This window comes from Macrobrachium nipponense, chromosome 8 (assembly GCF_015104395.2).
Source record: "Macrobrachium nipponense isolate FS-2020 chromosome 8, ASM1510439v2, whole genome shotgun sequence".
Taxonomy (NCBI): Eukaryota; Metazoa; Arthropoda; class Malacostraca; order Decapoda; family Palaemonidae; genus Macrobrachium; species Macrobrachium nipponense.
In genome coordinates, this window is record NC_087203.1 from 2,877,610 (window position 1) to 2,891,113 (window position 13,504).

General features: G+C 34.9%; 1 protein-coding gene across 1 annotated transcript in view; it reads left to right on the forward strand.

The window, feature by feature from the left end:
* Positions 1-13,504, forward strand: part of LOC135222583 (nuclear transcription factor Y subunit gamma-like) — a gene marked incomplete at its 5' end in the record, with an annotated part of 199,834 nt that overhangs the window by 123,831 nt on the left and 62,499 nt on the right. The window contains 2 exon segments of the mRNA XM_064260657.1: positions 6,277-6,426; positions 6,547-6,720. Of these exon segments, the coding sequence (XP_064116727.1) occupies positions 6,277-6,426; positions 6,547-6,720 (324 nt within the window).

Consider the following 13,504-nt stretch of genomic DNA (forward strand, 5'->3'; position numbering starts at 1 on the left):
CTTATTACTATTGTGTTATAAGCTTAGTCTCATCCAGTGTTGTGAGAATGTAGTTATCCTTCAGGAGCTCTTTTATCTGCCGACTTTCGAATACGCCTTCCTTCAGTTTTGCCTCAGTGATTTTTGGAAACTTAGTCTTCACATATTCAAAACTTTCTGAGCTTTCCATGGTAAGTGTCTTAACGAATTGTTCCATGAGGCCAAGCCTTATGTGAAGAGGGAGAAGGAGAACATCTTCTGGATTTACAAGGGGCTTACTCTGTACGGTAGAAATTCCTGGTTCTTATGATTTTTGCAGGGGCCACTCTGATTGCACATAGTGCTTGGCAGTTGCACGACTGTCCTGTAGGCATAAAAAGCAACAATACTTCATGAATCCAATCCTGATTGCATTCCCATCAACATTCCAATCACCTTCAAGTCTCACATATTTTCCACCTGTTAGTTTGTGTACTTTATGGCATTGAGGAGTACCTGCATGTTCTCGTAACACTCCTTCTTATGTACTGTAAGTCCTATGGGAATGGGTGGTTTCTTATTGCTGTTGAATAGTAGTACTGCCTTGAGACTTTTCTTAGATGAATCAGTGAATAAGCGTCATTCAGATGGAACATGTTTTTGAAACAAACGGCAGAATAACTCTTCAATGTTATTATTGAAAAAAACAGAGAAGTAAGAGGTCAGATTCCCATTTCTCTTTCTGAAATGAGTAATACAAACGTCTTTCCTAAGCAGACATTTTTCTTGTAGACGAGATGCCAATAGTTCAGCTTTATCCTTCGACAATGACAAGTCTAACCAAATCATTCAATTCTCCTTGAGAAAATTTCTGTGGTTCGTCTTCATTTTCAATCATGAATTACGTTTTTGAAGGTTGAAGGCACTAAAGATGATCAATGAAATATTTTGTGAAAAATGCTTGAATCAACTATCTAAAATCATAATGAAAAACATAAAATTACATAATGTACACAATCGGTTATAAAATACCAATCAGAATTTATCTGTATAAGACTTTTACGTGTAGCAATGCTGCTGATCGGAGGTAAAAGCCTCTTAACTCATCAGAAAAGCTGTGCCTGATAGAAGGAAACCGATTGCATTTTTGACCATCAGACAAAATTACATAGTAAACACCTCATAAAATCCCTGATAAAATGGCTGTTGACCAGTGTAACAAGAAATAGTATGGGTTATTGGTCATCCTCCTTCAAACAAATGGGAGGATTAAAATTTTTTCAAACCTGCTGAGGCTTTGGTACACCTACCTAACTCATCAAACGTGTCATAATACATACTGGAAAAGGTTGCATCCCCCCCCTTGTGCTTAATGTGAGATGATGATGTCTGTTGAACATATGTTGGTGCATTGCTGTAAGTATTGTGACCACCATTGAAGATTCTAACTTAATGGAAAATCCTTGTCTGAAATTTTGTTAGGTGATACAGGCACTTGCATTTATTCAGTGGTCTTTTGAAAGGCACTCATAATTTATTTTTTTTATATTATTTTCTTAATGTATGTATTTTCATGTTCCTAATTGATTTTCTGATTTATTGTTAAGTTATTTTTTAATATAATCATAGCAGTAATGAATGGCTACTAAAAGGACTATGGATAGCTTAACTTTTTAAAAAGCTGAGTGACATATATTCTGCTGTCTCACCCTTTTATCATATTTATCACCGTGTTGCCTAAGGATCCCAGTGATTAAGTCAGTGTCTAAATTTCATATGTCCATCCTTCCAACCTTGCTCTTATAATGACATAGGCCCCGTATGCCGAGGGGGTCTCGGAGTGAGCGCCGAAGCGGAAAAAATATTTTTTTCCAAAAATCACAGCGCGCTTAGTTTTCAAGATTAAGAGTTCATTTTTGGCTCCTTTTTTTTGTCATTGCCTGAAGTTTAGTATGCAACCATCAGAAATTAAAAAAAATATCATTATCATATATAAATAATGCGATATATGATAGCGCGAAAACAAAATTTCATATATAATTGTATTCAAATTGCGCTGTGAGCAAAACGGTTAAAGCTAACAAGTAAATTTTTTTTGTTGAATTGTACACTAAATTGCGATCATTTTGGTATATAACACATTGTAAAACGATCAAAGCAACACAGAAAAAATATTATCACAAAATGATGCATGAATTCATAACTTGCGGACTTAAAAATATATATTTTTTTAAATTCACCATAAATCTAAATATTGTTCTAGAGACTTCCAATTTGTTTCAAAATGAAGATAAATGATTTAATATTACTAGACTGTAAGAGTTTTAGCTTACAATTGCAGTTTTCGACCATTTCAGACGAGTTAAAGTTGACTGAATGTAGAATTTTTTTTTGTGTGCAAATATTTCAAAAATGAGAAAAGCTACAACCTTCAATTATATTTTGTTGTATTCTACATGAAATTGCACACATTTTCATATATAAAACTCTATGAAACTTCTAATATGAAACTGAGCAAATATTACGAGAATGCGACGTACGCATTTCGGAGATTTGCGGCGGAGAATCCGCGCGCGGAGGGAAGGAAAGTTTTTTTTTTAAATTCACCATAAATCTAAATATTGTGCTAGAGACTTCGAATTTGTTTCAAAATGAAGATAAAAGACTGAATATTACTAGACTGTAAGAGTTTTAGCTTACAATTGCATTTTTCGACCATTTCGGTAGAGTCAAAGTTGACCGAACGTGGTTTTTTTTTCTATTTATCGTGATTTATATGCAAATATTTCAAAAATGAGAAAAGCTACAACCTTCAATTTTTTTTGTTGTATTCTACATGAAATTGCGCACATTTTCATATATAAAACTTTATGTAACGGCTAATTTAACCCTTAAACGCCGACTGGACGTATTTTACGTCAACATTTTTTGTTTCTCGGGTGCCGACTGGACGTATTTTACGTTGACATACAAAAGTTTTTTTTAAAAATTCGCGGAAAAATACTTTTAGGCCTACCAGCCGAAAACTCTTGAATCACGCGCCTTGGGGGATGCTGGGAGTTCACAGATCAAGGTGTTGTTTTGTTTATAATCGTTACGCAGGCGTGCAAGCGCGAATTTCTTTCTTGCCGCACTAAAAAGTATCTGTGACACATCTCGGAAATTATTTTGTCACTTTGACATAATTTTTGTACCATTTTAAATTAGCCGTTACATGGAGTATTATATATGAAAATGTGCGCATTTTTATGTAGAATACAACAAAAAAATACTCATGATTGTAGCTTTTATCAGTTTTGAGATATTTGCATTTAAATCACGATAAGTGCCAAAATTTCAACCTTCAGTCAACTTTGACTCTACCGAAATGGTCGAAAAACTCAATTGTAAGCTAAAACTCTTATATTTTAGTAATATTCAATCATTTACCTTAATTTTGCAACTAATTGGAAGTTTCTAGCACATTATTTCGATTTATGGTGAATTTATGAAAAAACTTTTTCCTTACGTCCGCGCGGTAACTCTTCCGAAAAAAATCATACATGTGATTGTGGTAATGTTTGCACCATTTTAAAATTAGCCGTTACATAAAGTTTTATATATGGAAATGTGCGCAATTTCATGCACAATACAACTAAAAACAACCCATGGTTGTAGCTTTTATCAATTTTGAAATATTTTCATATAAAAAATGATAAGTGACAAATTTTCAACCTTCGGTCAACTTTGACTCTACCGAGATGGTCGAAAAATGCAATTGTAGGCTAAAACGCTTATATTCTAGTAATATTCAATCATTTACCTTCATTTTGCAACAAATTGGAAGTCTCTAGCACAATATTTCGATTTATGGTGAATTTATGAAAAAATAACATTTTCTTTACGTCCGCGCGGTAACTCTTCCGAAAAAATCATACGATGCGATTGTGGTAATGTTTGCACCATTTTATATTAGCCGTTACATAAAGTTTTATATATGAAAATGTGTGCAATTTCATGTAGAATACAACAAAAAATAATTGAAGGTTGTAGCTTTTCTCATTTTTGAAATATTTGCATATAAATCACGATAAATAGAAAAAAACACGTTTGGTCAACTTTGACTCTACCAAAATGGTCGAAAAACGCGATTGTAAGCTAAAACTCTTACAGTTTAGTAATATTCAGTCATTTATCTTCATCTTGAAACAAATTCGAAGTCTCTAGCACAATATTTAGATTTATGGTGAAAATGAAAAAAAAAAACTTTCCTTCCCTCCGCGCGCGGATTCTCCGCCACAAATCTCCGAAATGCGTACGTCCCATTCTCGGAATATTTGCTCCGTTTCATATTAGGCATTTCATAGTTTCATATTAGGCATTTCAGAGTTTTATATATGAAAATGTGCGCAATTTCATGTAGAATAAAACAAAAAATATTTGAAGGTTGTAGCTTTTCTAATTTCCGAAATAATTACATATAAAAAAAATATATAAAAAAATTCGACATTCGGTCAACTTTAACTAGTCAGATATGGTCGAAAACTGCAATTGTAAGCTAATACTCTTACAGTATAGTAATATTCAATCATTTTTCTTCATTTTGAAAGAAATTGGAAGTCTCTAGGACAATATTTAGATTTATGGTGAATTTTTGAAAAAAAATATTTATGTCCGCTCGTTACGAATTCATGCATTATTTTGTGATAATATTTTCTCTGTGATGCTTTTATCGTTTAACAATGTGTTATATACCAAAATGATTGCAATTTAGTGTACATTACAACGAAAAAAAAAGTAACTTGTTACCTTTAACCGTTTTGCGCACAGCGCGATTTGAATACAATTATATATGAAATTTCGTTTTTGCGCTATCATATATCGCATTATTTATACATATATGATAATGATATTTTTTTTCATTTCTGATGGTTGCATACTAATCTTCAGCCAATGACAAAAAGGAGCCAAAAATGAACCCAAAATCTTGAAAACTAAGCGTGCTGTGTTTTTTTGAAAAAAATATTTTTTCCGCTTCCGCGCTCACTCCGAAACACCTCCGGCGCACAGGAGACAATTTTTATTTTACCGCTTCGGCGTTTAAGGGTTAAAATGGTGCAAACATTACGACAATTGGACGAAAAAATTTCTGATTTTTTTCGGAAGAGTTACCACGCAGACGTAAGGAAAATGTTTTTTTTTTTCCATAAATTCACTTTAAATTGAAATATTGTGCTTGAGACTTCCAATTTGTTGCAAAATAAAGGTAAATGATTGAATATTACTAGAATATAGTAAGAGTTTTAGCTTACAATTGCGTTTTTCGACTATTTCGTTAGTCAAAGTTGATCGAAGGTTGAAATTTTGGCACTTATCGTTATTTTATTTATATGAAAATATTTCAAAACTGATAAAAGCTACAACCATTGGTTGTTTTTAGTTGTATTGTGCATGAAATTGCGCACATTTCCACATATAAAACTTTATGTAACTGCTAATTTAAAATGGTGCAAACATTACGACAATCGGACAAAAAAATTTATGATTTTTTCGGAAGAGTTACCGCATGGACGTAAGGAAAAAGTTTTTTTCATAAATTCACCATAAATTGAAATATTGTGATAGAGTCTTCCAATTTGTTGCAAAATGAAGGTAAATGATTGAATATTACTAGAATATAAGAGTTTTAGCTTACAATTGCATTTTTCTACCATTTCGGTAGAGTCAAAGTTGACCGAAGGTTAAAATTTTGGCACTTATCGTTATTTATATAAAAATATTTCAAAACTGATAAAAGCTTCAATCATGAGTATTTTTTTGTCATATTCTACATGAAATTGCGCACATTTTCACATATAATACTCAATGTAATGGCTAATTTAAAATGGTGCAAAAATGATGTCAAAGTGACAAAATAATTTCTGAGATGTGTCACTGATACTTTTTAGTGCGATAAGAAAGAAATTCGCGCTTGCGCGCCTGCGTATTGATTGTAAACAAAACAACGCCTTGATCCGTGAGCTCCCAGCATCCCCCAAGGCGCGTGATTCAAAAGTTTTGGGCTGGTTGGCCTATAAGTATTTTTCTGCGAATATTTAAAAAAACTTTTGTAAGTCGACGTAAAATACGTCCAGTCGGCACCCGACAGTCAATTTATGTCGACGTTGAATACTTCCAATCGGCGTTAAAGGGTTAAGATATTCTTTTAGTGAACCTATTAAATGTCTTGAATTGTGACAGGTCCTTTTACACTATTTTGTAATAATAATAATAATAATAATAATAATGGTAATGATAGTTTATTTATTTTTGTATATTTATCTTCCTTTTTTGGGACAGCATTACTTCCAGATTGCACAACATTATCAGGCAGTATTGCAGCAGTCAACTGGAAATAGCAGTAATAATTCCCAGACAAGCAACCAGCAGCAAACTACAGCACCACAAACAATTCAGATTGTGCAAGCAGGACAAGTTTCCAATGTACAGGTACTGTGATATTGTGTGTCTTAGATACTTTTACTGATTTTCTGTGCCTTATGTGTTATATTGAGAATCATTAGCTTTGTCGTTGTATTCATTAACAAAGGTTTGTGTTACCAATTTCAGACTACAGGAACAACAGTGGTATCTACAGCTCAGCCACAACAGCAGACACCACAAATAATACAGGTTCAGCCCCAGACACAAGCACAGACAAATCCAGCTCAAGCTTCTTCAGGGGGAGGTATCCAAATTATCCAACAGATAATTGGTCCTGATGGACAAATTCAGCAAATTCCTGTAAGTAATATGTTGATTACATTACGTACAATAATACCTCTAGTATTTGCTATACTATAATGGGCGTTATGTCTGTCAGTCTGTCATTCAGTCACAGCCAAACGGTTGGTCTGATGGGCATGAAACTTGGCAGGGTTGTAGTGGAGACCCCTAAGATGGTTTATAATGGGGTTTCATCCTACCTCCCTCGCCCCCCTCCGAAGGGGGTTGGGGGAGAGGGGATACCCTAAAACTGAGCTGGTTCTGCCTGTGAAACAGGGCTTGTTATGCCTGTAGAGTTAGTTACTTTATGAATTTATCATATATAATAGTTGGAAAACACTAGCAAGTCACTTTTATGAAGCAGCAGATGAATATGCTTTCAGTAAGGATTGGTAAATTGCTAGTATACATCATTTTGTTTCATGAAATTTGAACTTAGCAGCAGTCTACAACTTAACAAAAGTGTATGCAACGACTTTGGCTGGCAAGAACTATTGAACGACCATAGAAATTCAGAAATAAATGAGATATGAAAAATCATATAAATACAAAGTATTAAAATATATAAAATCTTACATAATAATGTAATGTACAAAGCAAAACCATGTAAAAACTTAGAAATATTAAAAAATATTGTCATAGTACATGACATTCAGATGTAATAGTTCTAGCTTTTGGCTGCATGGCAGCGTTATTTCTTACCATTGTATTCAATGGTGTTGGAGATTTTCTTTACATTATTTACAATTAAAAATTATCAATTGTTATACAGCTTTTTATATTACTTATGCTATGGGGTTGATTATAAGGGTTTTAGTGTCCAGATAATTTTTAAAGGGTGTAATGATTGACATGTTTTGACTCATGTTGAAAATCTTGTAATGAATTATAACATAGCGTGAGGTATAACTGATTATGTATATCTGTGTCATTTTAATCTTTTATCCCTTTCCTGTGCATTTTTTGCCTGAATTCCCATCAGACTCTTCTGAGTTAAGACATCTGTGGTACTCCCATGGTTGTGGAACTTGAGTTGGTTCTTGAAGTTCTCTGTTAAGTATTTCAATTTTTTTCTACCTGTTTAGTATGCATACAGGAAGAACAAACGACCTTGTTTTTCTTGCTCCAGCAGATCATTTTCTTTTGCAAATTCTTATATCAAGTTTACAGGGCAGTTGCTTTTTTTTTTTACAGCAATACTTATGCTTGTATTCTAGAGAAATGTGATTGGTGATGAAAGTTTCATACCGTCATGTTCTGCATGAATGAACTGATGTCTTTCCAGAGGAGTACTTGGGTTCTGCTTGTACTCCTGCTCTTTCCATGGTGTTCGGGCAGTAAGAGAAAGAACAGTCTTCGACTCCTTAATCAGAATCAATGCCCTGGGAGAAGCTGTAGGTTAATTACGCTAGCCCATGACTATCATTGAGCAAGTCTTCCAAAGGGTCAGTTTTTTATTTACCCCTTGCTTGATTGCTTGATCTGCAGTCCATTCAGGAAAGTGACCAAAGTCCAGGACCAATCATCGTGGCCTGGTGTTTCCCCTCACCCTTGGCAAGGATATGCTGGCAAAAAATTGAAATGCCTGTTGTTATAGTTTCTTTTTCTCTTAGGAACCATTGTTGAGTGTATCATGAAGAGTAGCAGTCCCATTAAGCACCTCTGGGAGTAAATCATACAGTCACTACTTAACCTAAATTTATTTTTCAATATCTTGCTACTTGTCCTAACTCCTTAGTATACATAAAACGTCTGACCGGCTCCACCTCTCTACGTTCCCTCACACAATGTCCTACTTCAATGCATGCAAAACAGGCTCCTAATGTCTTCCTACATTCTCCTATTCAGTGCATTTTTTTTCACCTATAACCTTTAACTTCTGTCACTATTCTTTTCACAGTGCAGTATCAGCGATATTCCTTTGCTAATTTATACGTACCCCCACTTAAACTTCATCAAAAACTCTCACTTATACTTCTATCCTGCCTGTCATAGTACCCTTTTCTCATAATGTATTTCTATCATTCCTATAATCCATATTTCTCATTACAGTGCTATCATTACTACAGTGCACATTACTTTTCATATATCAATCATCCCAAATATGTGTTACTTCTATCACTAGTAGGATCTCATGAAAAACCTCTTAATAGTCTCCAAACAATAGCCTACCACTGCATTTCGGTCTTACCCACGTTCAGTCTTATCCTGCAATCCTGTCCATTCTCCCTTACACATGCTGGCTTCTCATTCCTCCTGTCTTCCACATCCTGAGACTCAAAATCCTCTGCTGACGTTGGCACATCATTCCACGTTAATCATTCATTCTTCCATCTCATCTTTTTCTTCAGCTTTGCATTTATTACCTCTACCACTCGATCAGGACCAGCAGCCAGACACTTCTTCATCAACATCTTATTGTCATTAATATCTTCATCCCCATTATTTTTCCCGGCTTAAGTTGCAAGCCAATGGGCATACATTGACGCACTCTCACTCTTTTCCATCTGTATATCCGCAAACTCATTCTTCCTCTTTTGCACCCTCATCCTGTCCTACAGTCTTTTTCCTATATTTTGCATCCTAATCTTGTCATACAGTTTTGTTCATGTTATCCTTATCCTTTCTTACAATCTTTATCCTGTTTTCATCCTCCTCCTGGTCTGGGGTTGATTCTATCTGTCGGATTCCTGCCACCCCTAGCATTTCCCCACTCTTATTAATTTCAGATCTTAATCTCACTTTAAACATGCTTTCAATCTTCTCTAATTTCTCCTCCATCTTCCTCTTTGATACCTTCATCTGTTCCATAATTGATTCCTTTATTTCCATCATTTTCCTTTAATTTTCATTGTCATGCCTCAACTCCTCATTTTCTACTTTGGCCTTCTGTAAGGACTTCCTTGCCTCCTCCAGTTCCCTCTGCAATCTTACCTTATAACAGATTCCACAAATTTTATTTGTTCACACACTTTCACTACTGCCTCCATCATATATTTTTCCAACAACCTTTACCCACTACTTCACTAATGCACTACAGTAGTGCCTCAGGTTACGAAATTAATCCGTTCTGAAGAGGCCTTCGTAACCTGATTTATTTGTATCTAGAACTATATCTTACATGTAAATTGCCTAATTTGCTCGGAGCCCTACAAAACACCACTTTTATAATAAAGCTAAATTGACCAATAAACAATGAAATACAACAATTTGGGCCATTCAATACCTACCCTAACTGAGACTGTACCTGTAAATAAAGTGTACATATTAGTGTACAGGGTGCAAGAAATACTGTACGTCCATGTACGTATGTATTAAAATGTGGAACCTTACCTTTCGAGTGAGGCGAAGTTCGAAAGTGGCGACAGAGGAGGAGGACATATGGCAGAAAACATGAACTCTTAACTTTACGAAACACATTAAAAAATGGAAGAAAACATTAACACTAAACTTTACAAAACACATTAACCAATGGCAGAAAACATTAACACTTAACTTTACAAAAAACTTTAAATTGAATTTTTTTTTTTTTTTTTTGCCTTTTTCTGATTAAAAAGATTTTTTTTTTACTTTTTTACTTTACGTTTTTTTAAAAATTTCAATTTCTTCACCACTTCCAATTTTCTGTTTTTCGTATCACTTGGACCTTCCTGTTTGCTTACTACTAAAGGCCTCTTTAAAAAATAAATATCCAAGAAAGATTGCTTCTGCCTGCTTTTCAAAATGTTCCTGAAACGACTCAGGCAAACTTCATTGAACTGCTCAAGCATACAACCTGTGTAAGCCTTTTCGGGGTGTCTTTTCTACAAATGTTTGCACTTTATGGAAAGCAGCTAGAGCATCCTTAATTTCTGCTGTTGTCATAGGGTCCTCCTCCTCGCCACTGCTAGAGAACTCTTCTTGAATGACGTTATGTTGCATGGCCTCCAACTCCTTCAGGTCATCCGTCTTCAGCTCCTCTTGGTGCTCCTGGAGAAGGTCATTAATGTTGTCCTCGTCGACGACCAGCCCCATGGACTTGCCGAGTGCAACAATCTCGTCACAATCTGGTTGCAAAACAGTTTCAGGATCGTTAACTGTTTCTGAATCTGCATCAGCTTCGCCCACGTCAAATCCCTCGAAGTCTCGGGCTGATACGGCATCAGGCCAGAGTTTCCTCCACGAAGAATTCAAGGTCGCCTTGAAACCTCCTGCCAAGCTTGATCGATGAGTCGGATGCATATGACGATATCGAAATGCTCCTTCCATAATTCACGCAGAGTGAGGTTTGTGGTATCGGTGATGTTGAAACATCTCTTGAAAGGATGTTTTGTATACAGCTTCTTTAAGTTCAATATCACTTGCTGGTCCATGGGCTGGAGGAGAGGGGTGGTGTTAGGCGGAAGATAAAGAACCTTGATGAAAGAATACTCCACTAGGATATCTTCCTCGAGGCCAGGAGGGTAAGCAGGGGCAGTGTCCAACAACAGCAGACATTTCGGTGGGAGGCGCTTCTGTTCCAAGAATTTCTTCACTGTCAGGCTGAAACACAGATTTACCCACTCGGTGAACAAAAGTCGTTACCCAGGCTTTTGCATTAGCCCTCCACCTCACCGGAAGCTTCTCCTTTAGCACTTTGTGGCACTTTGTGGGCCTTGAAAGCTCGGGGTCTCGGATTGATACACAAGTAGGGGCTTCACCTTACAATCCCTACTGGCGTTAGAACAAAGCGCAAGCGTAAGCCTGTCTTTCATAGGCTTATGCCCGGGTAGCTTCTTCTCTTCCTCCATGATGTATGTCCGACGAGGCATTTTTTTCCAAAAAATGCCAGTCTCGTCACAGTTGAAAACTTGCTGAGAACTGTAGCCTTCCTTGATTGTCATCTCGTTGAACATCTTAACCCTTAAACGCCGAAGTAGTATTTTAAAAATCGTCTCCCGTATGCCGGCAGCGTTCGCGAGTGAGCGCTGAAGCGGAAAATTGTTTTTTTTTCAAAAAATCACAGCGCGCTTAGTTTTCAAGATTAAGAGTTAATTTTTGGCTCCTTTTTTTGTGATTGCCTGAAGTTTAGTATGCAACCATCAGAAATGAAAAAATATCATTATCATATATAAATATTGGGATATATGACAGCGCGAAAAAAAATTTCATATATAATTGTATACAAATCGCGCTGTGAGCAAAACGGTTAAAGCTAATGAGTTAATTTTTTTCGTTGTATTGTACATACACTAAATTGCGATCATTTTGGTATATAACACATTGTAAAACGATCAAGGCAACACAGAAAAAATATTATCACAAAATTATGCATGAATTCGTAACTCGCGGACGTAAAAAAAAAGCGGTTTTCAAATATTCACCATAAATTGAAATATTGTGCTAGAGACCTCTCGTTTGCTGCAAAATGAAGGTAATTGATTGAATATTACTAGACTGTAAGTGTTGTAGCTTACAATTGCAGTTTTCGACCATTTCGGTCGAGTTGAAGTTGACTGAAGGACGAATTTTTTCTATTTATCGTTATTTATATGAAAATATTTCAAAACTGATAAAAGCTACAACCATGGGTTGTTTTTGTTGTATTGTACATGAAATTGCGCACATTTTCTTATATAAAACTATATGAAACGGCTAATTTAAAATGGTGCAAACATTACGACAATCGGATGAAAAAATTTATGATTTTTTCGGAAGTTACTGCGCGGACGTAAAGAAAAAGTTTATTTCATAAATTCACCATAAATCAAAATATTGTGTTAGAGACTTCCAATTTGTTGAAAAATAAAGGTAAATGATTGAATATTACTAGAATGTACTAGTTTTTGCTTACAATTGCGTTTTTTTACCATTTCGGTCGAGTCAAAGTTGACTGAAGGTTGAAATTTTGCCACTTATCGTTATTTATATGAAAATATTTCAAAATTGATAAAAGCTACAACCATGGGTTGTTTATTTTTGTATTCTACATGGCATTGCACACATTTTCATATATAAAACTTTATGTAATGGCTAATTTAAAATGGTGCAAACATTACGACAATCGTATGAAAAAATTTCAGATTTTTTTCGGAAGAGTTACTGCTCGGACATAAGGAAAAATTTTTTTTTTTTCATAAATTCACCATAAATCGAAATATTGTGCTAGACTTCCAATTTATTGCAAAATAACCAATTTATTGCAAAATAAAGGTAAATGATTGAATATTACTAGAATGTACTAGTTTTAGCTTACAATTATAAAAGCTACAACCATGGGTTGTTTTTTTTGTTGTCTTCTACATGAAATTGCACACATTTCCATATATAAAACTTTATGTAACAGTTAATTTAAAATGGTACAAACATTACAACAATCGGACAAAAAAATTTATGATTTTTTCAGAAGAGTTACCGCGCGGACGTAAGGAAAAAGTTTTTTTCATAAATTCACCATAAATCGAAATATTGTGCTAGAGACTTCCAATTTGTTGCAAAATGAAGGTAAATGATTGAATATTACTAGAATATAAGAGTTTTAGCTTATAATTGCGTTTTTCGACCATTTTGGTAGAGTCAAATTTGACCGAAGGTTGAAATTTTGGCACTTATCGTTATTTATAGGGAAATATTTCAAAACTGATAAAAGCTACAACCATGAGTTGTTTTTTTGTTGTATTCTACATGAAATTGCACACATTTTCATATATAATACTCCATGTAACGGCTAATATAAAATGGTGCAAAAATTGTGTCAAAGTGACAAAATAATTTCTGTGATGTGTTGCTGATGCTTTTTAGTGCGAGAAGAAAGAAATTAGCGCTTGTGCGCCTGGGTTATGAT